Source organism: Trichechus manatus, unplaced genomic scaffold (assembly GCF_000243295.1).
Source record: "Trichechus manatus latirostris isolate Lorelei unplaced genomic scaffold, TriManLat1.0 scaffold00057, whole genome shotgun sequence".
NCBI lineage: Eukaryota > Metazoa > Chordata > Mammalia > Sirenia > Trichechidae > Trichechus > Trichechus manatus.
The window spans coordinates 11,979,114-12,005,509 of record NW_004443993.1 but is presented as its reverse complement, the minus strand read 5'-3'; the positions used below and the strand labels follow the sequence as shown (position 1 = coordinate 12,005,509).

At 58.7% G+C, this 26,396-nt stretch overlaps 1 protein-coding gene across 1 annotated transcript; it reads left to right on the top strand.

The window, feature by feature from the left end:
* The first annotated feature begins 8 nt into the window (after positions 1-8).
* Positions 9-26,396, top strand: GNA11 (G protein subunit alpha 11). Its single transcript, XM_004378482.2, has 7 exons — positions 9-135; positions 21,076-21,260; positions 22,286-22,440; positions 22,917-23,045; positions 23,995-24,124; positions 24,333-24,486; positions 25,931-26,396. The coding sequence occupies exons 1-7, from the start codon at positions 15-17 to the stop codon at positions 26,119-26,121; spliced, it is 1,065 nt and encodes a 354-aa protein (XP_004378539.1). The 5' UTR covers positions 9-14; the 3' UTR covers positions 26,122-26,396.

The following is a 26,396-nucleotide window of genomic DNA, read 5'->3' as shown; positions in this document are numbered from 1 at the left end:
TGACTCTGGAGTCCATGATGGCGTGTTGCCTGAGCGATGAGGTGAAGGAATCCAAACGGATCAACGCCGAGATCGAGAAGCAGCTGCGGCGGGACAAGCGCGACGCCCGGCGTGAGCTCAAGCTGCTGCTGCTTGGTGAGTGGGGCGGCCGGGCCTGTCCGTACGCTGCTGCCCTGGCCAGCCTCCCTGCTGGCCAGGGTGCGCCCCAAACCTCTGGGGCAGCCTGCCTGCTGGCCAGGGTGCGCCCCAAACCTGCGGGGCAGCCTGACTGCTGGCCAGGTTGCTCCCCAAAACCTCCGGGGCAGCCTGCCTCCTGGCCAGAGTGCGCCCCAAACCTCCAAGGCAGCCTACTTCTGCTGGCTAGAGTGCGTCCCCAAAACCGCCAGGGCAGCCTGCGTCCTAGTCAGGGTGTGCTCCAAACCTCCGGGGCAGCTTTCTCTTTAGCCAGATTGCGCCCCAAACCTCCGGAGCAGCCTTCCTCTTGGCCAGGGTGCATCCCAAATCTCCAGGGCAGCCTGCCTCTGCTGGCCAGGGTGTGCCCCCGAATCCCTCCTAGGCCATCCCTGCCTCTGCTGGCCAGGGTGCACCCAAGGATCCCACGATCAGGATGGGCTTCCAGCACACCTGGGGTCAGCCCTGCCCCCACTGGTCACGGTGCACCCCCAAGTCTTCTGGGATCGGCCCTACTTCTGCTGGCCAGGGTACATCCCCAGACCCCCTGGGGCCAGCCAGCCTCCTGACCAGAGTGTGCCCCCAAACCTCTGGGGCCAGCCCTGCCTCTGCTGGCCAGGGCGCACTCCAGAGTCCCATGTCAGGCTGGACCCCCAGGACCCCCAGGACATCCCTGCCTCCGCTGGCCAGGGTGCACCCCCAAATCTTCCGGGGTCAGCCCTACCTCTCCAGGCAAGTGTGTGCTCCCAAGCCCTTTGGGGCAGCCTGCCTCCTGACCAGGGTGCATCCCCAAACCTTCCAGGGTCAGCCTTGCTCCTGTTGGCCAGGGTGCATCCCCAAACCCTCCAAAGCCAGCCTGCCTCTGCTGGTCAGGGTGCACCCCCAAACCGTCTGGGGCCAGCCTGCTTCTGCTGGTTAGGGTGTACCCCCAGACCTTCCGGGGTCAGCCCCCTGCCTCAGCTGGCCAGGCTGCGCCCCCAGGACCTTCTGGGGTCAGCCCTGCCTCTTCTCCCAGGATGAGCTCTCTGTACGCACAGGGCTGGCTCTCTGGGTGCCCCCCGCAACACCACTGAAGGGCCATAATCCACGTGACTCACCCCTCAACCCCCAGGATCCCGGCTGGACTCTTCCGCACCACGTGGAGCCCTGTCCCCTACACACAGGGCCCGTCCCCCTCCAGATACCTCTGCGCCCCCTCCACTTCAAAGCCATTCCCCTGCCTCCACTCCCTCTCCAGGAAAAATCTCCCCCTGCAGGGTGTGAGGAAAGCTTTCCTCTCTTCTTGGGGTTTCCCTGTTTTGGCTGGAGGCTGGGGGGCGGGGCTGATACCTGAAGGCACCTCTGGGAGTTTTCAGAATGGGCCAACTCGTTTGCCAGCCTGCACCCTCAACCTCCTTTTCTTAAAGTCTTGGGGGGAGCTGGGGTGTGGAGCCAGCTAGTCAGACCCCCGCCCGTGTCCTCCCTGGTCCTCCTTCTCGGGGGGGGAAGATCCATGTCCAGGGCTTCCTTTCCCTGAGGCTCACCTGTTACAGGTAGCAAGTTGGCCAGGCTGTCTGCAGAGTGTTGTCACCCCAAATAAGGGCTGTTGAAGGACCTGCCTTTGCCGTCAAAGGCAGGCAGGAAGGTCGTTTACACAACAGAAGCCCTCGCCCCCTAGTTTAGCTCCGGAACCTTGGGGCCACTTGGGAATGGTGCCTGCCGCTCCAAGGTGGCTGTCACGGCCGAGGGAGGGAGGAGGGGGCGTCAGGGAGGGGAGTGCATTGGAGGATGGTGGCCGCGGTTTGGAGGAGCTGTATCTGATGGTGAACGAGCGCCTTGCTGGCTGGCCACTGGGAAGTTGGCAGGTCTTAGTGGAGGCTTTGTTTCTTCTGCCCTCGGTGACCCTCCTGCCCCCTCCCCACCTGGGCTAGAGAGAAGGTGTTCAGCAAATGCTGCTGCTGGGCGCCGCTGAGTCAGCCTTCCGGTCATAGCGACCCCATGTGGGCTTCCAGTCACAGCGACCCTATGGGGCCTTCTAGTCATAGTGACCCCATGTGACAGTAGAACTACCTCGTGGAGTTTTTCAGGCTGACGTCCTTAAGGAAGGCCTACTTTATAACCTTTCAGTTTGTGCTTGACTACCAAGCTAAAGGTTAGTGGTTCAGACTTACCAATGGCACTGCGGAAGAAAGGCCTGATGATCTGCTTCTGTAAAGATTACAGGCAAGAAACCCGTATGGAGCAGTTCCACTCTAACACATGGGATTGCTATGAGTTGAGGGCACCTAACAACAACGACAGCAATCTTTACAGGAGCAGATTGCCAGGTCTTTCTCCGGGGCAGCCTCTGGGTGAGTTTGAACCACTGACCTTTTGCGTCACTCAGGGAGGCAAGGAAGACAGGTGTCAATGCCCATCAGAGGTGCAAGCAGTGTGCTGTGGGGTTGGGAGGGCTTCCTGGAGGAGGTGCCTTGGGACTGAGCCCTGAGGGTTGATCCCTGTGGTGATGTCACTTCTTGGGACTCAAAGGGAACCTGTGATCCCTCACTGTCTGAAAAATTCACATCTGAAATACATTGTATCCCAGATTGAGGACCCCTTGCTGGATTTTAATGCCCAGAGGTCCAGGGGGTGGGGCTGGAGGGTGCAGGGCAGGGAACTCAGCCCTTCCCCTGCTTAAGAGCAATTGCTGTGAGTTAACCCCCTGACTCATAGGACCCCGTGTGTGTCAGCGTAGTACTGTGCTCCATAGGGTTTTCAGCGGCTGATCTTTCAGGAGCAGATCACCAGGCCTTTCTTTCAAGGTGCCTCTGGTTGGACTCAAACCTCCAGCCTTCCAACTGGCAGCCGAGTGTGTTAACTCTTTGCACCACCTGCTTCCAGGAAGTTATCCCACTCCCAGGAAGTGGGCCGTGGAGGAGTGATGGTCCCCATTTTGCAGGGAGAACCTTGAGGGTTGCACGGAGGTTGGCCCAGCTTGGGGGAGCTGTTGGGCTCCATTTCTGTAGCAAACGGGCGTTGGGGACCTCCGCGTTGAGGCCACAGAGTCCCCTGCGCACTGGAGCAGGAGCCAGGCCTTGCTTTTTCCTGGAATTCTTTCCTCCCCCTCCCCTGCAGGCCGGAGCTCAACTGCTTCCGGCTCCTGGAGCTCCAAGGAGGGAAGACTCCTGGGTTAGCACCCACGTGGCTCCTTTGTGGGGTTGCAGTGGGGCTCACCCCTTTGGCGCACAGTCCTGGCCCCCACCTCCAGCCTCCAGGAAGCCAGGCTGCTTAGTGAGCGGCTTTGACGCCAGTGTTTGTGACCAGGTGGGGCTTGTTATGGTCGCTTGAAGCAGCCTGGCCCATGCTGTCCTTCGTCCACCACCTCCCAGAGCTGCAGGCACCTGTGGGGTAGCTTGGTTGTGGATGGGACCATTGTGATCCATAGGGTTTTCACTGGCTGATTTTCAGAAGTTGTTCTCCAGGCCTTTCTTCCTAGTCTGTCTTAGTCTGAAAGCTCTGCTGAAACCTGTTCATCATCGTAGCAACCTGCAAGCCCCCACTGGCAGACGGGTGGTGGCTGTGCATGAGATGCATTGGCCGGGCCCCTGCATGGAAGGGGAGAATTGCACCCCTGAACCATCAATGCCCCATTAGGCTGACCATATTAATTGCAGTTTATTTGGTCCTCATCTCTCCCCCTATTAGACTGTGGGGCCCAGGAGGGCAGCCTGGTGGGGATTTTTAATGCCACTTTCCCGGTGGTGGGGGACAGTGACCCAATGGGGGTCCCAGAGCCTATTTCTGGCGAGGCTGGCTCTGGAGTCTGGTCCTGTTTGTGGTCTGCGCAGGCTCTTCCTTCCCGGCTGCCTCTGTAGTGCCCGTGAAAAGTTGCTTTTTACTCCTGAAATGTGAGTCTCTTTTTCTGTAGGGTAGCGTTCCCCACCCCCGCCTGGCACTGCTGACATGGGGCCTGGATCCTTCTCTGGAGTGGGGCCGGCCTGCGCACTATAGGGTGTTGAGAAGCATCCCTGGCCTCCGCCCACTCCATGCCAGTAGCAGTCCCCCAGTCATGACAACCACAAATGTCCCCAGACATCAACCAATGTCCCCTGGGGGGCAGAATCACCCCCAGAAAGAACCACCCTCACACCACGCCAAAAAACCTGTTGATGTCTAGTCTGTTCCGACTCACAGCGACCCTGTAGGACAGAGGAGAACTGCCCCGTAGGGTGTCCAAGGCTGGAGCAGCTTTCTCCCTAGGAGTGGCTCGTGGGTTTGAACCACCGACCTTTCAGTTAGCAGCCAAGCGCTTAAGCACTGCGCCACCAGGGCTTCTTCGTACAGTACAGTGGTACACAATATAAAATGCTCACTGAAAAGCTGGTGTTTAATGCATGCAAATCAATTTGTCACGTTTCACGGATGCTTGAACAGTGAATATTTTTGTCTGTAGAGTCCAAAGCTGTCTCCGTGTGTGTATGTATGAATCCAGTAAGAAACCCAGCTGCCGTCGGGTTGATTCTGATTCATGGTGACCCCATGTGTGTGAGGGGAGAACTGTGCTCCATAGAGTTTTCAGTGGATGATTTTTTTAGTAGATCGCCAAGCCTTTCTTGCGAGGTATCTCTGAGTGGGCTTGAACCGCCAACCTTTCAGTTAGCACCCAAGCATGTTCACCGTTGGCCCCACCCAGGGACTCCATGTATTCAGTAGGCAGTATATATAGGCATGTACATATTAGGAAGGAGCCCTGCTGGCGTAATGGTTACGCACTCAGCTGCTAACCAAAAAGTCAGCGGTTCAAACCCACCAGCAGCTATGGGAGAAAAGACCTGGCGATCTGCTCCTGTAAAGATTTCAGCCTGGGAAACCCGATGGGGCAGTTCTACTCTGTCCTATAGGGTCGCTATGAGTTGGAATTGACTTGAGGGCACACAGTAACGACATACACAGTGAAACCTGCGAGAGCCGCAATGCGATGGGACTGCCTGGTTTTCCCGGGTCTTGCAAGTTTTCCACCTTTGATAGGGTGCAGTCTGACCACTTTTCTATCCCTATTAGTGGAACATCTTTGAGTTCCCCTTCTCTGACAGGTTTCCGCCTTTCACAGGTTTTACTGTATATTAGAAGCCTGGGGTGGAGCGAGTGGTTTGTAATCAGATTGGTGCTTCGAACTTACCCAGTGGTACTGCAGAAGAAAGGCCTGGCAATCTACTTCTGTAAAGATTGCAGCCAGGAAAACCCTAGGGCCCAGTGCTGCTCGGACACACATGGGGTAGCTTTGAGCGGGGGGCCCGCCGCACAGCAGCTAACAACACGCATATGACTCCTGTCTACGTCCTCTGCTCGTCTCGCGGTAACAGTAGCCACTGATGGGGACGCGAGCAGCTTGTACTGTCATTTGCTGTGTGCGCCATACCAGCCACCGTGCTGCGCGCCATGCCGCTGTCGCCCTCCCATCCTCCCCGCCTTCCCAAGAGCTCAGCATTGTTCTCCCATTTTACAATCGAGTATTCCGGGGCCCCCAGGGGCTGAAGACCCAGTTTGTAGCTACCGGAGTCGGGAGACCTGGGTGATCCGTGCATTTACGGAGGAGGCCCTTGATGCGTTCAGTCTGTTGTTTTAAAATCAGGATTTCTCTGGACATCCCCGGTCCTGGGGTCTCAGTGCCCCTGTGCACAGCCGAGCAGAGTGACTCCAGGATTTCTAAATAGAGCTCCGTGGTTAGTTCTGGAGGCTTCCTGTCTGGCCTCCACAGGCCCCCCACAGGCTCTGACAGGACAGGGAATCCGTGCAGGGTGTGACCAGTCGGAGGACAGGAAGGGCGTGGCCCCTGAGCACTTTGGGGGCGCGTAGTGTGGCCACGGACACTGGCAAAGTCTCCATGTCATATCCCCCACGGACCTCAAGAGAGGACGCACCCTCGCAGAGCCTCATGTGCACCCCTAAGTCCCTGAGCCAGAGCCTGGGGCTGTGGAAGGCCAATGACTCACCCCAGGACTCATCCTGATTAATTTTATTTGTGGTTTTGCTTGAAGGGGCTGCGTTCTCAGGGCCCGGTCCCTGAAGGCAGTGCAGAAATTTGCAGGCAGGAGGCCAGGACGATTCAACCCTCTTCTCACCCTGTATGTCCCAGGAGGGGGACCCCAGGAAGCTGTGTGCTTAGGGTGCCGTTCGTTCTCCCTTTTCCTGAGCTCGTGGCCCAAACCAAACCAAACCTATTGCCGTCTAGTCAGTTCTGACTAATGGCGACCCTATGTGACAGAGTAGAACTAACTGCTCCACAGGATTTTCTTGGCTGTAATCTTTACAGAAGCAGATTGCCAGGCCTTCCTTTTGCAGCGCTGCTGGGTGGGTTCGAACCGCCAATCTTTAGGTTAGCAGCCGAGGGCAAGCTGCTTGCACCAGCCCTGAAATGATCCCCAGGAGGACGGTGTGTGTTTGCAGAGAGCTCAGGTGTTGTTCAGGCTCCGGGGGCCGCCGGGGGCTCCCGGACAGTGATGGGGGCCTTTCTGCCGTGGTTGTGCTCCTGCCCTGCTTGCTGCCCGTCGCCTGCCCTGGCCTGCCCTCCCCGGCGGTCGCCGTGGTTGGAGTGGAGGAAGTACTTGCTCCGCCTCCTCAACCACACCCGGTTTCACTTTCTGCTTTTGTGGTGGAGCTGCGCTCCTAGAGGCCCTGTTGGCAGCCCTGGGGAGCTGGGGATTTGGAGCGGTGTGTGGCGAAGAAGCCCCGGTGGGCATGGGGGGGTGGGGTGGGGCCGTGTGGTTTAGACTCAGGAGCCCCTCCCTGCGGGCTCTGGCGTTTGCTGTCCCAGAGCTCGGCGCCTTTGGCTGTGAACTGAGGACAGTGAGCCCTGTAAGAGCTGGGGCGGCCGCAGGCTTTGGAAACGCACACATGTGGGATTTTGTTTGGCTGAAATCAAGACTCCTTACAGAACTGGGACCCGCCACCTCGGGGCTGCTGGCTCGGCCTGCGTTTGCAGCCACTGGAAGGTGGTGATGGAGTCCCTGGGTGGTGCAAACAATCCACACACTCGGCTGCTAACTGAAAGGTTGGAGGTTTGAGTCCATCCAGAGGTGCCCAGGAAGAAAGGCCTGGAGATGACTCCCCAAAACCCAGCCACCGAAAACCCGACGGAGGGCAGTCCTCTGACACTCGGGGCCACCAGGAGTCAGGGCTGCCTCCACGGCAGCTGGTGATTTGGTCTGGATTCTTCTAGTCCAGTCTGCCCACTCCTCGATGCCGGGCTGCTCCTGAAGCACAAATGGGGGGAGAGTTCCAGCCCCTCCTTGGCCCTGGGCGTCATCCCGGGCCCCCTGGGCAGTGTTGTGTGGTGGGGTGGGCCGGGACCTGGACGTGGAGACCATAGAGGATCAGAGGCCACAGCTGCCACTTGCTGGTGTGTGGTTTCAGGCCTGTGCCTCAGTTTCTCTATCTGTCAAACAAAAGGCAGGGATTGAGGAATCGGTGGTGACCGATGTGGAGTGTTCAGCCAGGATGAGCACCCACCGAATGCCAGCTGGAGGACACACAGTGGGAGCCCCACTAGAATCCTTCTGTGAGTGGGTCCCTCCCTGGAATCTGCTCCACGGTGCATCTTCAACAGGGTCCCTCCCCTTCAGCGCTGCTGACGTGGAGGCTGGATTCTTCTCTGGGGTGGGCCGTCCTGCGCACTGTAGGGTGTTGAGCAGCATCCCTGGCCTCCACCCACTCGATGCCAGTAGCACCTCATCCAGTTGTCACAACCACAGATGTCCCCACATCACCCCATGTCCCATGGGGGAAGAATCGCCCCTGGGTGAGGACTCCTGACCTGCACCTCTTATGAACGCCCCATTTCCCTTCCCATGGGCCTCCAGTTAGCTTTTGCCTGGCTGGGGGCCCCGGATGCCCCTCCCCCGGAGGCAGTCCCATGACAGGCAGCTTAGGGCCCTGTGGGTCTCAGGCCTTCCAGAAGGTTTGCTGAGTGACTTCACTTACTGGATTCACATATCAGGAAGTTGAATGAAGTCCCCTGGGGCTCCCCACGCCCATCTTCCAGGAGTGTTCACAAGCTGGCCTGGGGCACGCTCCCCGCTCCTGGGTGTGTGGAGAGGCTGAGGACCCCCTGGAAAGATGGGGTGCTAAGGGACGGCTCAGAGCTGTGCCCCTTGCCAGCTGCCCTCCTCTCTGTCCCCTGTGGCCTGGGGGTGCGGAGCCAGCGTGGTGCAGCCAGCCAGTTACCTCAAGTCTATAAGCCTCGGTTTTCCCATCTGTCAAATGGGAACGATGCCCCTCCCCTAGGGGCTTGTACGATTGCATGAGATGGTGCTAGTGAAGAGTCGTAGCACGAAACAGCAGTGATTTTTTGCTTTGCATAAATTCTCACTTCAGAGTGCTTGGAACACCCTGGGAGGGGGGCGCTGCCCTCCCCAGCATGTGCATGAGGACCCCAAGGCCCAAGAGGCACCAAGCTGGTAGGTGGAGGGGTCTGGTTTCTCCCCAGCCAGCCTCAGAGTCAGGTGCTCTTTATACTGTGTTATCTGCCTCCCTGAGCCTCAGTTTTCCCTCCTGTTAAATGGAAATAATTAGACATTTTAGGATCATTGTGAGGATTTAGCGGGGCGATGTGCGTGGGAGGTTGTCCAGCGGGGGAGCGCCATCGCCAGCGTCACCATTGTCACTGCCGTCATCATCTTTTTGTTTTTTTGAGTTTTTCTTTTATTTTTTATTGTTGAAATTGTACACAGCAGAACATACACCATTTCAGCAACTTCAGCATGAACAACTCAGTGACACTGATTCCATTCTTCGAGTTGTGCAACCATCCTCACCCACCTGTTCCGAGTTGTTCCTCCCCCATTAACATAAACTCACTGCCCCCTAAGCTTCCTGTCTAACCTTTCGAGTTGCTGTTGTCAATTTGATCCCGTATAGACAGTTCTTTTTTTTTTTTTAATTTTATTTTGGGTGAAAATCTACGCAGCAAAACCGGTGCTCGTTCCACAATTTCTAGACATAATGATCAGTGACAATTGTTACGTTCTTCACATTGTGTCAACATTCCCGTTATTTCTGTTCTAGTTGCTTCCATTTGCTTAATCTGCCTGCCCCCCAATCTTCTCGTCTATGCTTTACAATAGCTGTTGAGCCTTTGGTCTTATGTAGATGATTTTGGTTTTTCTTTTAAAGAAATGCAGTACTCAAGGGTGACAGTCTTTACTCTTTGGGCTAAAGTGTTACTTAGTTTAAAGGTGACTGTAGGAGATAATTTCAATCCCAAGTTTGAAGAGTATCTCAGGGCCATGGTCTTGGGGACTCCTCCAGCTTCAATAGGTCCAGTAAGTCTACATTCTTTAAGAATTTGAAATTCTCTTCCTCATTTTTCTCCCTTTTCATCAGGATTCATCTGTTGTGTTCCTGATGAGAAGGTTCAGTAGTGGTAGCTGGGCACCATCTAGTTCTTCTGGTCTCAAGGTAGAGGAGGCAGGGGTTCCTGTAGATAGTTCTTTAGAGGAGCACAGGGCTTAAAACAGGCATTCTTTACTCATTAACCTGAACTGTTATTTGGTTTAAAGAAGACTTCAGGGATATTTTTGGTTTGAGGTTTAAGGTTTAAAGATTATCTCACGGCAGTAGTTTTGGAAGTTCTTCCAGCTTTGATGACTCCAGAAAGCCTGGATTCCATGAGAATTTGGACTTTTTTTCTGCATATTCCCCCTTTTGATCAGGATTCTTCTATAGAATTTTTTACTAAAACATTCAGTAATGGTAGCCACACACCATCCAGCTCTTCTGGTCTCATGGCAAGGACATGACCATCATTATTGTTATTCCTCGTGGTGTCCACACCCATTGGTGGCGGTCCCCTCCACCACTGAGCAGGATGTCCCGGTCCCACAGCAGACATCCCCCGAGATCAGCCTACATAGCTCTGGCTGTTGTGGTACCTTCTCGGCTCCCCAGTGCCTGGATAGGGCTTGGTATAGTGGTGTGCAGTGAACACCATTGAATGAACTGGTGGAAACCACCCTTCCCGCTTCTGTGCCCTTTGCCCGGAGGCCTCATTTGGGGTTGGAGTTGGAAGGGACCAGACGGTGGCAGTTCAGAGCCCTCACTGGAGGCCCCATGGGGGTCGGGGGGTGGGTGGAAAGCCAGGTCTGAGGCTTCTGGGGACTCTGCTCCTCCCCCTCCCACGTTGCGGCTCTCATCCGAGCCTCATGACATGGCTGAACTGGGCAGGCCAGGGCTTCATCCCCATTCTCGCTGTGGGCGCCCAGCTCCTGCACTCACAGGTCTCCACAGCTTGCTCAGGCAGCTAATCTTTAAACCTAGTCAACGAATACTTATTCACACCCGTACCGTGTGACCTGGGTTTGTTTCTAGCCAATGCACCTCATATGCAGCCACCACCCATCTGTCATTGGAGGCTTGTGTGTTGCTGTGATGCTGAACAGGTCGCAGTGGAGCTTCTAGGCTGAGAAGACTAGGAAGAAAGGCCTGGTGATCGACTTCTGAAAATCAGCCAGTGAAAACCCTAGAGATTGCAGTGGTCTGATCCGCAACTGATCATGGGGATGGCGCAGGACCGAGAGCGTTCCGTTCCGTTGTGCACGGGGTCACCACGAGTCGGGGGACAACTCGACAGCAGCTAACAACGACCACAACAAATATGCCAGGCACTGAGCTGGGCTTGGGGAACACAGAGCAATCCAGAGGAGAGGAGGAACTGACGATAAACCAGTAAAAAAGTAACTAAGGTTTAGGTAGGACTGTGTGAAGAAAATAGAACAAGGCGTGTGTGTTGGGGAAGGACAGCTTACTTTTTGGGTGGCCAAAGATGGCCGTTCTGAGAAGGCGACGTTTGAGCTGAGGCCTGTATGGCAGATGAGATGGCTGTCCTTCTAAAGCCAAGAGGAAGGGTTCCAAACAGGGCACAGCCTGTGCAAAGGCCCTGGGGCAGCACTGGGCCTGGCGAGTTGGAGGAACAGTGAGGAGGCCTGTGTGGCTGCAGCAGAGTGAGCGAGGGGAAGAGGGGAGGAGGGGAAGGCAGGGAGGGGACGGGGCAGGTCGTGCAGGGCACCGTGGGCCAGGGGGCGTGGTGCAGGTGGTGGATTGGGCAGGACTCAGGCTCACCCAGGTCCCCCTGGGTCTCTGTGCGGCATGGCCGTGGAGAGTGGCTTCAGGAGGGACTGTGATCAGACCACAGTGTGTGGGGACAAGGTTGAGAGCCTCAAGAAACATGCTGAATGACTGACACCCATGGAGCCCGGTGGAGGCAGACATCCCCACCTCGGCCGGTGTGCATGGCGCCCTGGTCACAATGGGGCAGCGTGGCTGGGCGCCGAGGCGTGGACGTGTCTGCACCACCTCCGGGCCCTGCCGCCCACACCCCGCAGACTTTGCCTCTGGCGCGGTGATAAGATTACTCGGCAGAGTCCAGAGGTTCGTCTTATTGCTGCCCTCGCCTTTCACCCACGGGACAGAGGTTGCGGCCACTCTTCCTCGAACCGTGTCGGCCAGGTGCCCTTCACTGCCTCTGCTTTCCAGGGCTCCGAGGCTGCCGAGGGCCTTTGTCCGGCCTGCTGTGCCGGCTGAGACCCAAGCGCTGGTAGCAGCGGAACAGGGGGAGACCACCGTCCTGGGGTGCTAGAAACGAGGAGTCCTCGTGTAGCCAGAAGACCCGAGTCAGCTCTGCTCTGACAGGCACCGCTGTGTGACCTCAGGCCACGGCTTCACCTCTCTGAGCCTAGTGTCCTCCCTGTCCCCTGGGCGCTGCAGCAGCAGTTTCCCCCAGGGCTCCCGAGCGCTCAGCGAGGTGAGATGTGCAGGCGGCAGCGTGTAAACCGTAAAGCCGGACAGACACCGCTGTCGCCGTCAGAGGGTTTTGCGCTTTCTCGGCCGCCTGGCCGTAAAGTCCGTGCCCGTCTTTGATCCTGAACTTGCTGACACAGCTTGTGATCCTCAGCCGTGTGAGGTCTTTGGGCTGTGTTTCCATTGAGGTCACATGCACACAGGTACACACGCATCCACATACATGTGTGTGCACCAAACACACACCCCCACAAACACATACATGCGGGCACACACCCACGTGATCGCATGCCCACCCACTTCATGTACACGTGTGCACACACAAACACACCCCCCACACACACACGCGCGCAACTGCACACATTGTTCATGCAGGCACACGTACACACGCAGTGACACAGCACAGGCACACACACACACACATGCAGGCACACAGCACGCAGTGTGCATGGCACACGCACGCGTACACACGCAGACATCCACACGCCTGCACACGGTATCACACTGGCCTGGCCCTCCGAGGCTGCGTGTCCACTGGCACCGACCAGTGGTCATCAGTTCCCAGCGTGACCCCCGTGGCTCTGGGGGTGTCTCGGGTGTGCCCTCCCAGCTCCCATGGTCATGGGGGCAGATGGCCTCGTCACCCCAGCACACAGCCACGGCCCGGAGGGGGCCTGGCGGCCCGCAGCCAGATGCAGCCTAAGCCCTTTGGCTCTGAGTCACGTGTCCTCACCCTCCCCGCCGGGGTTATGGGTCTGTGGTCGCTGTGTCCTGAGACAGACATTGGGCTGTAAGAGCCAGCCCTCCAAGCGCCTGCTGCTCCGACCCGCCCCCCTCGGGACCTCTGCAGCTGCCTGGCTCAGAAGTCATCCCTCCCGGCGTGTCTAGACCGTGGCCCAGTGGGCAAGGCGGGGACAGCGGTCTTCTAGTTCTGCCCCAGTGCCTCCCGCTTCCCTTCCTCTCCTTAAGCTCGGCTCCGCTGCCGTGACACTTGAGCCCCCACCCATGGTGAGCGTTGCGCGACTCCTCCGTGCCCCCAGGCCGCCCAGGCCGCTCAGGCCGCTCAGCCCCGCTGGCATCCTGCCCCGTTCCCCGGACGCAGTCTCAGGCCACAGAGCGGCCGTGACTTGCTGTGGTCCTGTGGCCAGGCGGGGCCCCTGGCCTGTTCCAGGGTTAGGGACGAGGTCCTCATCCTCAGAGTGGCAGGAGGTGGGAGAGGAGCAGTGACACCCACCTCGCGGGCAGGGACCGAGGATGGGTGCCAGGTCCGTCCATTTGTTCATTCACAAAACATTGTGTCCTCTGTGCCAGGTGTTGTGCTAGCAGCTTGGGGCGTGAGGTGGGGGAGCCAGACAGCCTCCCTGCCCTGGGAGGTGACGTCCCACTGTTGGGGGTGGCTGGGGAACCTGGGACCTACCCACTGTGCAAGTGGGGGGTCAGCTACAGGTGGCCGTGCTGGGGAAAAGGGAAAGAGGGCCTCGTAGGGGTGACTGGGAGGGCTGGGGGCTCTTGGAAAATGTGAGTTTGAGTCTCTGGAGAGGGCGTCTGCTGTTTGGGAAGGAGGACCCAGTCGGGGCAGTGGATGTTGGAAGTGGTGCCAGAGCGCTGAAACGGCCTGCATCCTGGTGCGGAGCCCAGCGGCGATCGGGGACAGCCAGTTCCCAGTGGGCCGGCAACTGAGTCCCAGGCCAGGCTCGTGTCTGGAGCCTCCCCTTGGTGCACAGCGTGGAGGCGTGGGGGCCCGGGTGGAGATTCCCACGCGGCCTGTGTCCCGGCCCCGGGCACTATGTGCAGAGAGGTGGCCGGGCTGGGCTGGCGCAGGGAGAGAGGGCGCGGTCTGACCAGGGGCTGGGCCAGGTCTTCAGGAGCACAGCTGGCAGCCAGCCACCAAACCTGGGCTGCCGTGGCTGCCTCGGATGCCAGCCAGAGCCTCCGCCACCCTCCTGCCCTGCTCTGGCGGCCGCGCTCAGCAGGGGCAGAACGCTGAGCCCCAGCCAACTGGGCCTGGCCCGGCTTCCCGCACCATGGCCGATGGTGCTCTGGCGCTCCTTGCTCTGGCGGGTACTGGCCAAGGGCACGCGTAACATGAGGGGCAGCGTGCCACTGTCACGTCCGTTTCTGCCCTCCCACCCTCTCTGTCTGCTAAAGAGGTGGTTTCCCCAGGTAGAGGGACCACCTGTCAGTCTGAACACTGAGAGTCCCATGTCGCTGGCAGACGGGACAGTCAGTCCCTTACCCACAGGCGGTCCTTCATGCTTCTCTTGGAGGGTGGTCCCTGGGTGGTGCCAAGAGGTCAAGCACTCGGCTGCTAACTGAAAGGTTGGTGGTTTGAACCTCCTCAGAGGTGCCGCATAAGAAAGGCCTGGCAATCTGCGTCTGAAAGGGCACAGCCACGGATGCTGTATGGAGTGCAGGTGACCCTGACACGTGCTGGGTGCTGCGCGTGGGGGTCGGTCGGCCTGACAGCAGCTGGCTTGCTTTTTTTCTTTGGAGGTCAGTCACGGGCAGTCTGCTTTGCCTCATGAGCTTGTTAGAAAGCTGGCAAGGGGACAGTGCTATTGTGAGGACGTGACACGTGGTCCCGTGTCTGGGGACCTGTCCCGCCACGTTCCTGCATCCGCAGACCAGATAGATGGGCAGGGTTTGACACGCACTTCTGCGTGACCCCGGCCGCCACCTCTTTGAGGACCCTCTGACCTTTCAGGCAGCCGTTCCCACCTTCTCGGGCCTCCTGGGTGTCCAGCCTCTTGTCACTTCCTGATTCTAAGGGGGTGTCCTGCGGGGGACTCCGCCTGCCAGCCCGCGGGGTCTCTGATTTAGTGGCCTTTCCGCCCACTCTCGCTGCCTGCTTCTCTCGTGAACCGTAGTGAGGACAGCACCGTTCTCTGCCGTTGTCCTTGTGCGTTTCTTGGCCGCTTTGATCTGCCCACCAGACCCAAGGTCGCGCTCTCTGCTGGTATTGGAGGCCCCCGCGCCCTTCTCGCACCCACGGCACCGGCTGTTCGCTGCTTTCTGAGCGCAGCAGGCCTTCTGTGGCCCCTGTGGTGTCGGCGCCCGCGTCCTGTGACTGCTCCCTTCCCGCACGTGTCCTGGCTGTTCCAGCAGGGACGGCGGAGGCCGCGGCGACAGCTGACCGCTACCCAGCACGTGTCAGCGTGCTGGGTTTACAGATGAGGCCGTCGAGGTTCCTGCCCGCCCGCCTGCCTCCACCACGCGCCCGGGGGTGCCAGGCGCAGAGACGCCCCTGGAAGGTAGAGGCAGACCTGCGTCTCAGGTCCCTAGTGCTGCTGGGTGACTTCAGTGTCTCCCTGTTCAGGGGGCCAGAAGTCTGAATTCAAGGCATCAGCCGTTGGGAAAGGTCCTTCTTTGTCTCTTTCAACTTCTGGTTGTTGCCTTGTTAGCTGCCGTTGAGTTGGCCCCTCGCCCTGACTCAGGGTGACCCCACGCACAGCAGAACGAAACGCTGCCCAGTCCTGCACCATCCCCATCGTCGATTGCGGATTGGACCATTGGGATTTGTAGGATTTTCACTGGCTGACTTTCAGAAGTAGATCTCCAGGCCTTTCTTCCTGGTCCATCTTAGCCTGGAAGCTCCACTGGAACCTGCTCAGCATCCCAGCAACACGCAGACCCCCACGGACAGAGGGGTGACGACTGCGCGTGAGGTGCGGTAGCCGGGAATTGAACCTGGGTCTCCTGTGTGGAGGGTGAGAATTCTACCGCTGAACCGCCACTGCCTTCCGATGTCTAGGAGCTGCCAGCAGTCCTTGGAGTTCCCGGGCTTGCGCCTGCCTCCACCATCCCATGGCGTCTAACCCCTGTGCGGGCGCGTTCTCCCCTCGATAGGACTCCAGGCAGAAGGATTAGGTTAGGGCCCACCCTACCGCCATATGCCCTCATTAGCATAACAAGAGAAAACCCTGTTCCCAAACAGGCTTCACATCCAGGTACAGGGGTTAGGATTCCAACACGTAGTTTTGGGGGACACAGTACAGTCCATAACAGGCTTCCACTTGGTTCTCTAACCGGGGTGCCCTGGAGACACCTGGGCAGGTAGCTTCCTGGGCGACAACGTTTGTGGTTTAGAGTCCCTCTGAGCCCGTCTGAGATGGGGATGTCCCCATGTGACCTCTGCCTGTTGCTGCTCAGATTGTTCTGCCTGCAGAGTCCCGGGCCCTGTGGGACTCCCGCGTGTAATCTGGCTGCTTAGTCCTCACTCCAGCCCTGTCGTCTCCCCGAGGGCGAATGGAGTCTTACTGCCTCTTATTTGCCGCCTCCTTTTTGAGCCCACCCGCAGGCCCTGCCTCTCGCCTGGGAGGGAGGCTCCGCAGGCCAGGCAGGTCAGAGCCCGGAGCCGCGTGGGGCTAGATGGGCTCAGCACCCCCTTTGCCACACTGGGCTGGCAGCATCACCTTCCCGAGCCTCATCTCTACCTCTCTGTCCTGGGGTTGTTGTGGCAGCCACCCACAGAGGAGCCGTGGGGACCACATGCATTGGTCGTGCAAAATGCCCAGTACCTGCAGGGCTCCCCACCTGGGCTGCGCATTCACTTCCCGGGTGGCGTGACTATAAAGCGCAGTCGATCCTCGGCATTCGTGAGTCCCTCTCCACGAGCCTGCCTATCCACTCGCGGGGCATTCGCAGACATGCACCCGCGCAGAGCGGCTGGTCCGTGTTTGCGGGACTACACGGCCCAAAACCAAACCCGTTACCATCAAGTCAATTCCGACTCAGTGACCCTATGGGACAGAGTAGAACTGCCTTGTAGGGCTTCTGAGGCGGTAATCTTTATGGAAGCAGACTGCCATGTCTTTCTCCTGCGGAGCTACTGGTGGGTTCAAACCGCTGACCTATCTGTTAGCCGCTGAGTGCTTAACCACTGCGCCACCACTGCGCCTTTCGCAAGATTGTAAACTGTTGAAATCCAGCTACGGCGAATGATGAGAACTGACTGGTATTTATTATTTTGTTTTAAGCTGCTCCCAAATTTCTCCTATTCCCAATAATGTTACAAAGAGCGTTCTTGTACTGAGCCCCTTGAGGCAAGTGTGTGACTGTTTCCCTGGAGTTTGTATCTAGAAGCCTCTTGTTCCATGATACCACACCCGGCCTCTTGCAAAAACAAAAACTAAACCAAAGCAGTTCCTGTCTAGTCGACTCCGACTCATGGCGACCCCATATGTGTCAGAATGTAAGTGCACTCTGTAGGGTTTTCAGTCTTTCACAGGTAGGTAGCCAGGCCTTTCTTCTGAGGCACCTCTGGGCGGGTTCGTACTGCCAGCCTTTTGGTTATCAGCCCAGTGCCTAACCGTTTGTGCCATGCAGTCTGCGGTGAATCCCTGGTGAGGCTGGGGTCCCCCAGGCCTTGGCATGAAGATACGCGGGCACTGTCGCAGGGCCAGGTGTTGAGGGTGTAAGGAATTTGGGAAGAAATTTGAACTTGTAGCTGAAATGGTGCATCTTGGGCCCAGGTGATGAGACGCTGGTTTCTCGTTGGGCCTGGAGCCGGGCGTGTTGGTAGAGGGCTGCTGCTTTTGAACTTTGATGTCATTGGTGGCACTCCGGACGGAACGAGAGCAAGGCTCCGAGAGGCCAGCGCGGACGGCTGGCAATGATTAACCAGGCAGTCGCTGCCTCTGCTCACCGCAGCCTGCAGCCCTGCCAGGAGCCAGGCCCCGCGCCCCTGCGTTTGGAACGTGCACTCAGCTCTTACTTGCTATTTCTTTTTAAATAATTTGTTGTTGTTGTTGACAGTGTACACAGGAAAACATACACGAGTTCAGCAGTTTCTCCGTGAACCGTTCAGTGACACTGATCACGTTCTTCGAGCTGTGCAGGCCTTCTCACCCTCCTTTTCTGACTTGTTCCTCCCCCGTTAACCTCAACTCACTGCCCCCTAAGCGTATCTAACCTTTCGCGTCGCTGTTGTCCTTTTGAGCCCGTAAAGATAGTTCTTAAAAGAGCACAGTGCTCAAGGCACTCACTTCCTAGTCAGGGCAAAGTGCAGCCTGCTCGCTTCGGCCGTCTAGGCCTCCACATGGCCCGCGGCCACTCGGCTGTGTCCCACCCCCCCCCCCCCCCGAGTGTACCCGCGCTGCCAGGCCATTCCTTGGCCTGCCGGGCAGTGTTTGTGGATCTCCCCGGCCCGCCGCAGGCCTGAGGCATGCTCCCCCATATTGTAGCAAGGTGTTGGCGGCAGAGGGACTGTGCGCTGGGACCTGGTGAGCAGAGGGGCCGAGCAGCGCAGCTGTGTCTCATAGCAGACAGCTGGTCTTGCCCTGCTCTGGGTGACGGGCTGCAAACAGCTGTACCTGTTTTACTATTTCCAGGTAAAAAAACTTCCGGATGAACCAGCGGGGAGCCATCTGGGTAATAGTATTTTGTCAAAACCAGGGGTCCTTAGCTGGGGCGATTCTATCCCCCAAGGGACACTGGGCAATGTCTGGGGGCATTTGTGTTTGTCACTGCTGGGGAGAGGGTGCTACTGGCATCGAGTAAGTGGAGGCCAGGGATCCTGCTCAGCACCCTGTAGTGCACAGGATGGCCCACCCCAGAGAAGGACCCAGTCCCGAATGCCCACAGTGCTGGTTTGGAGAAATTAGTGTCAATTACTTGGAAAAAGTGGAGTTTGACCTCTGCTGATACCATTGCTGTTGTTGGCTGCTGCCCAGCCAGCCCTGTCCTAACAGAGCGAGCCCACTGCCCGGCCCTGTGCCGTCCGCCCGATCAGCTGTGGATTGACCTGTTGGGATCCATAGGCTTCTCATTGGTTCATCTGTTTTTTTGAAGTAGATCACCAGGCCTTTCTTCTTAAGCACTTCTGGGTGGACTCGAATCTCCAACCTTCCATTTGGCAGCCGAGCACATTAACTATTTGTACCCCCAGGGACTCCTGGGAAGGCTGTATTCATCAGGGCTCTCTGGAGAGACAGAGCCAGTGAGATCTGTGTTTATATTCCCTCTATCCGGGGCACCGATCCTCCCAGTCTCCTCTCCAGAGACGTGCTTACCCCCGGACAAGCAGCTCTCCCTCTGTGATAGGGAATTTTACGTCAGCTGATGTAAAAACGGCAGGGCGGCAACGTCCCACCTCCTCTCACTTCACCGGGGGAAGGAGAACCAAGATCAACAGCCCCAGGCTGATAGCTGTGAGGCGGGGGTCAGACGTGCCTCCTCTCTCTGCTATCTTTACCAACTCTGACACCAACCGTCCCTCTCACGGTGCTCTCTGCTTCCCTGCTGGGTTCCATAATTCATTGCAGTGGCCACACGGAACTCACAGACCATACTCACGATCATGGGGTTTGTTAGGGAAGTAACAGGTTACAGTTCACACTCAGAAACACTCAGGATACAGTTCTTCCATCAGGACAGCCTCTTCCCAGCCACGCCTCTCCCTGGCACTTGGCCTCTGCCCAGAGGCACTCAGCTTTCTCTCTCCATGGGCCGGGAAGCCCACAGCGCCATCTCCTGCTGCCGGGTCTCTCCTGCCACCACCTCTCCCCGTCTGCAGGGTTACAGCTCTCTCTCTCCCGCTCTCCTGCTTCCAGGAGCTTCTCAGCACAGGGATCCCAGGTCCAAAAGACGTGCTGACTCCTGGCTGTTCTTCCTCGGTGGTGGTCAGATCTCTTTCCTGCCTCTGTGGTGCTTATTTCAAGCCCAGTGGGATGGCAAAACTGAGAAGTCCCTTGGGTGGGCCACAGTTACCTTATCACACAGTCCCACCCAATCACTTACAAGACTGGCAAGAAAGACCAGCCAGAGGTGATCCATCACACCGCGGCTGGCTTAGCCCTGGTGCCCAGCTGTGTGGTCAGACGCTGGTCTAGGTGTTCCTGTCAAGGTGTGACTAACACGTGATGAACATTGACGTCAGTTAACTGTAAGTAAGGCGGATTACCCGCTATGACGTGGATGGGCCTGATCCAATCAGTTGAAAGCCTTAAGAGCAAGAACTGAAGTTTCCCCAGGGAGCAGGATTAACTATAGAGATTGATTGATTTTTAAGGAATTGGCTCATGTGATTGTGGGGGCTGGCAAGTCCAAAATTCATAGTTCAGGTGGCAGGCTGGAAACCCCACAGCGTGTCGATGTTACAGCCTTGAGGCAGAATCCTTCTCCCTGGGGGAACCTCCCTTTAAGGCCTACACCTGACTGTATCAGGCCCATCACACTATGGAGGGTGATCTGCTTTACTTAAGGTCAGCTGATCTACTATGGGTAGTAGTCTCGTTGGTGGTACTATTGCTGGTTTTCGTACTGAGAAGAGCTGCACTGGACTTCATCTCTGTCACTCACTTCCTGGCCCTGTGCCCCTGGGTGGGTCGCTTGGGAGGGATGGGAGCTTAGGGCTTACTAAGCAGGTCTTATCCTGTTGGGCTAGATGCTTTGCCAATGTCACTCTTTATGTCCCTGAGCCTCAGTTTCTCCTGTGTAAAACAGGCATACCTGGGAGGATGGTGGAGATAAAACACGGGAAAGAGCTTTGCAAAGTGGGCAGCTGCCGACCGTCCAAACGCGCCAGACGCCCGCCCTCCTTGGCCAGGCGCCAGGCCGGCAAACCAGCAGCCCCTGCTTTCTGAGAGCCTTCGTTCCTAGAGCAGAGGGGGCCAGCGAGGCGGCTAACAACCAGGCGCTGGCACTGGCCTGCCAAGAGCCCTGGGCAAGGAACCCCACCTCTCCATGGCTTGGTTTCCCATCTGCAGGAGTCAGTGCACTGCTGTGGGTTGCTCAGCACGCACTAAAGCAGCACCCGCCATGCACTACAGTGGCACCCACATGCAGTACAGTGGCGCCCAGGGTACACTAAAGGAGCACCCAGCGTGCACTACAGCAGTGCCCTTGTGCACTACAGTGGCACCCAGGGTACACTAAAGCGGCACCCAGTGTGCACTACAGCGGTGCCCAGGGCACACTAAAGCAGCACCCGCCGTGCACTACAGCGGTGCCCAGCGTGCACTACAGTGGCACGCAGGGCACACTAAAGCAGCACCCAGCATGCACTACAGTGGCACCCAGGGCACACTAATGCAGCACCTGGCAGATGGGCACTGTTTGCCATGGTGATTTCTTGGCAAACATGGGCAGGTCCAGGGGCGCCCCTTGCGGCCCCTGCCCTTGACCTCACTTCCCTCCTCCATCATCTTGCAGGCACAGGCGAGAGTGGGAAGAGCACGTTCATCAAGCAGATGCGGATCATCCATGGCTCCGGCTACTCGGAGGAGGACAAGCGGGGCTTCACCAAGCTCGTCTACCAGAACATCTTTACGGCCATGCAGGCCATGATCCGGGCCATGGAGACCCTGAAGATCCTGTACAAGTACGAGCAGAACAAGGTGAGCTCCCGACAGGCCGCTGCGTTGCCAGGGCCTGAGGGTGTGGTTCCTGGCTCTCGCCCCCAGTATCGACCCAAGTGGTGCTGTGGTTGCTGGACTCCTAAGGTCAGGGTGTTCAGTGAGAGAACTGCCTCTGGGCCATGAGCGGGCTTGGACATGAACAAGGAGAGCCCCAGGCTTTGAGGCCCAGGGGAGGGCGGCTCCTGGGGCTCCTGAAAGTCACGGGTCCACTCTGACCATCTGTCTCCTCTTTCCATCAATGGAATGATATTGATAGCTGCTTTCTTGGGCTGCTTGCTGTCAGAATTGACTCGACAGTAACTGGTAAACTGGCTGGAGCTTGGCATGGGATGCATTTTTGTCCAAATATGTTTAAATTAACACATTTACTTAAGGCTTAAGAAGGCCAGTAAGCCTGATTTCTAATATGTCTCCAATTTGAGTCTTCCCTTTATCCTTTGTTCGCAAATGATCAGGATCCCTACAGGGCCTGTTGTTGGGGTGGGGTCCAGCCGTCCTGGGTGTGTGGTCTGTGTGAGTATCTTGCCCTCTGGGCGTTGGTGTGTCTCCCCTCTACAGTCTGTTCCAGCTGTGGCACTTTCTGGGCATGCAGGTTCGTATTGGGACCACAGATCTCTAGCAGCATCTAGAGCAGGGATCAGCAAACTACAGACTCTGGGCCAAATCTGGCCCTCCACTTGTTTTTTGTCGATAAAGTTTTATTGGCACACAGTCAGACTCATTCGTTGACATATTGTCCACATGGCTTTTCTCCTCCACAGGCTGCTTCACTGGCAGGTTTTACTGTGGGGGACTCGTATTGGGGAATGATTACTACCACTGGCCTTCACTTCTCCGGGGTGAATATTCATGGGAAACCTGAGTCATGACTCTGGCTCTTTGGTCAGAGAGACGCTGCCTGGTTGGGCCGAGACCCTGATGGGGTCCAGCTGTGAGGTTCCTGTCGCTCCACGGGGTGCGGCCCCATTTGCCAGGCTCACTGCTGCCCTCCCTGCACCTTGCAGGCCAACGCCCTCCTGATCCGGGAGGTGGATGTGGAGAAGGTGACGACATTCGAGCACCAGTACGTCAACGCCATCAAGACGCTGTGGAACGACCCCGGGATCCAGGAGTGCTATGACCGAAGGCGCGAGTACCAGCTCTCTGACTCTGCCAAGTAGTGAGTTTGGCCCCGCCTGGCGCGGGCTGGGGGGCAGGAGGTGGCTGCCTGGTGAAGACGGTGCCCGGCTGCAGGGCGCGGCTCTCCCAAACTTGCCAGAGGTCCCCCAACCCCTCACCCCTCTGACACTTCACCCGTGACCTGCAAACCCTCCCGTTCCAGCCCCTTGGCCTTGCCTGCCTCTCCCACACCAGCCCTGCCCGGCTCCCAGTGGGGCCTGGTCCTCTGCTGAGCAGAAGGGAAATTTCTGGGCACTGGCTGGGTGAGCTTGTACCCGCTGTGGGGGGGGCCCTTGTGCCCTTCTGGCACATTCCATTACATTCTGGCCTGCTGCCTCCCTCTCTGCCCAGCTGGCTGTTGCCACCTTCCATCCCCCAGTGATCCCTGAGTTTCACGCCCCCCTCAGTCTTGGAGGCCAGCGTGGCTGGGGGGCAGGCACCGGCCTGAGCAGCCCCATCCCCCGCCCTGCGTTCCAGCTACCTGACCGATGTGGACCGCATCGCCACCTTGGGCTACCTGCCTACCCAGCAGGACGTGCTGCGGGTCCGTGTGCCCACCACCGGCATCATCGAGTACCCCTTTGACCTGGAGAACATTATCTTCAGGTACCCGGGGGGGCCTCATAGCTGGGTGGGGGCACTCATCCCCTAGGCCTTGGGCATACTCAGGGGACCCCGAGATTGATAAAGACTCTGGTCCAGTCTCAGAGTGATCCGGGCCCTGACGGCCACAGAGACAGATGCCGGGGGGCATTTGAGGGGCGTGGTAGCTCCTGGCTAGGCCTCAGGAGATGAAATGGGGGGCTCCAGCATTCATTCTGGGTGGGGGGGGCATGTGGAGGGGGATGGTCTGGACTTCCCGCCACAGCCTGGTGCTGTGGGGCGGGGTGAAGGGTCCTAGGAACCACGGCTGGGGACTTGAGGCAGAGGAGCTGGGGACGGGGCAGGGGAGTGGTCTGTTCTCCTACCAGGAGTTGAGGCAGAGGGAGTGGTCCGTTCTCCTGTGTCTCTCACACGCCATTCATGGTGCCGCCTCTGTTGTCACGAGCTCTGGGTCACGCTGGGCAGTTTACAGAGCAGAAACGATGGTCCAGCTCTGGAGGGCACAGTCCCGCTCCAGGGCGTCTGGAGGCTCTCGGGGGGATTCTTCCTCGTCTCTCCCAGCTCCTGGTGGTCCCAGGCACTCCTTGGCTGGAGCTCCTTGTGGCCGGGTCACTCCAGTCTGCCTCATCGTCACATGGCCGTCTTCCCCCGAGCCTCTGTCTGTCCGTCTGTCTCTTCTCATGTTTCGTGATGCCACTCACAGGGTTAGGGCCCAGCTTACTCCAGTGCGACCTTGTGTTAACCTCGCTGATTCCATTTCCAAAGACCGTTTCCAAACAAGGTCATGTTCGCAGGTACCAGGGGCTGGGACTTGAGCGTAAGATTTTGGGGACACAGTTCAGCCCGCAGCAGTGGGGACCTCTTGACTGCACTGGGCTTGCAGAAGGCGGGTCCTGTCTGCAGAGCCAGTGTCAGGAGTGCTGAGTCCCCTGTGCGCCTGCGTCCCCTGCAGGATGGTGGACGTCGGCGGGCAGCGGTCGGAGCGGCGGAAATGGATCCACTGCTTCGAGAACGTGACGTCCATCATGTTCCTCGTGGCCCTGAGCGAGTACGACCAGGTTCTGGTGGAGTCTGATAACGAGGTGGGCGTCCTCTGAGGGAGGCTGGTGGGGGCAGAGGGTGGGTGGTGAACGTGGGGGCAGGGCTGACTGGCCGATGTCCTCGGGGACGGAGCTGAGGCTGCCGGGGCCGGGTGAAAGGGACCCTCCTGGTTGTGTCCCAGGCCCCTCCGGGAGCACAGCATGTGGGGCTGGTTGCAGTGAGTGAGGCCCCCACCCCTTCTGCCCCCAGAACCGCATGGAGGAGAGCAAAGCCCTCTTCCGGACCATTATCACCTACCCCTGGTTCCAGAACTCCTCCGTGATCCTCTTCCTCAACAAGAAGGACTTGCTGGAGGACAAGATCCTCCACTCGCACCTCGTCGACTACTTCCCGGGGTTCGACGGTGAGCCCCGCTGGGGGGCCTCGACTCAGTGATGACCTGTCGGTCCGCGGGGTGGTGGGGGCGGCCGTGCTCGGGGCAGGGACCCAGGGGAGGGCGCCCCCACCCGGAGCCCAGTGGGCTTTTCCAAGGACGCCCTGCCTGGCCCGAGGAGAGCGCCTGACACACGCAGTGGCCGTCATTAAGTGCCGTTATTGTCACTGCTCAGGGCGCGGGGTCAGGCGGATCGGGCTTCCAGGGAGGGGAAGCCCCGAGGCTGCGCTGGATTTCACCTCTGGGAGCCTTGCCTTCCTGTGGGGGCTCCCTCATGCTTGGCGCCAGGCCACGGGGCCTCAGGGGGTCGGCGGCCACGTGGCGGGGGCCGGTACTCAGGACTCCCAGGTCCCACTCAGCGGCTCTGAGCGCTGCTGCCCACAGCCGCCAGGGGGCAGCGGAGGGCAGGCCTGAGGGGTCCCAGGGCAGACTGAAGGATGCCCCAGGACCACCGTCCGACCCCTCCCAACTGACTGGAGGTCTGACTGGAGCAAAGCAGTGTGCTGGGTGGTCCCTGAATCTTCCTGCACAGCCCCCATAGCCACTTGGCCGGGATCAGCAGGAGCTGCCGGAGGACACGGCAGAGCTTGGGCTGGGGGCAGGTGAGGCTGGGCAGGCCTGCGGGGCTGTGCTGGAGGTCTGCGCTGGTGGGCAGGAGAGCATCACATGCCAGGGCCCCGAGCGGAGGGTCCTGCAGGCCATTATTGTGGGTACACAATGCCCGGTGGCCACGGCAGGCTGGAGCATGAGCAGGGGCCTCGTCAGGGTCTGCAGGCGGGTGAGCATCAGGGCCTCCGAGAGTCCCCAGGGGACCCAGGACCAGAGCCTCTCCTCCTGGGGCCTCGGGTCCCCCCGTGAGGTGGGGATTGTGACAGTGCCTGGGGGCGGTGTGAGGGCACACGTGCATGGGTGTGCATGCAGGCATAGTGTGTGTGCGTGTGCCCACGTGTCCCGTTGGACGTGTGTGCACATGGGTGGGAGGGGTGGGTGTGGGGGGAGTGAGTCGGGGGGAGGGGGCCGCTGTGGGCAGCGGGACCAGAGGCGGAGTGTTTGCTCTTTGCCTCGGAGGTCGGGGCAGCTGCTCAGCACGTCCAGCACAGGGAGCTAGTGGGGGCCGAGGGCTGGGAGCTTCCCGTGTGAGCAGGGCTGAGCGCCCGGAGGTGGCGGGTGGGACGGAGAGCAAAGCCTGCCCGGTGCTGATGGAGCCCCCCGGGGCTGGGGGCCAAGAGCGGAGCCTCGACCATGAGCAGAGTGCTCTGGGGGGCGCGTGGTGGACACCCAGCCCCTGTGGGTCCTGGGCGCGCAGCGCGAGTGGGCAGGACCAGGTGGGCGGGTGGGTGTTGGTCAGGACCGGCTGTGCGGCGGCGTCTCGGAGCCCCCCGAGGGCCCGGCCTGACCCCTCCCCTGCCCCCAGGGCCCCAGCGGGACGCCCAGGCTGCTCGGGAGTTCATCCTCAAGATGTTCGTGGACCTGAACCCCGACAGCGACAAGATCATCTACTCGCACTTCACCTGCGCCACCGACACGGAGAACATCCGCTTCGTGTTCGCGGCCGTCAAGGACACCATCCTGCAGCTCAACCTCAAGGAGTACAACCTGGTCTGATGCCCCGGCGCTCGGGGGCCTCGAGCCGGGGCCAGCTCGCCGGCGCGGAGCCGCGTCCCGAGGCCGCGGAGGAGCCCGTTCCGTATTTTTCCTTCGTATTTTTAACCGATGGTTTTTATTTCATAGCTATCAGGGGACGGACATCTTTCTTTCTACACACTACACACTTCCGCACCTCCTCACCCGCGTCGGCCGGGCGGCCTCTTCCTGGCCTTGACCGTGAAGCTCCGTTTTTTGTTTTGTTTTTTTAAAAAAAAAAACGAAACCCAAGAACT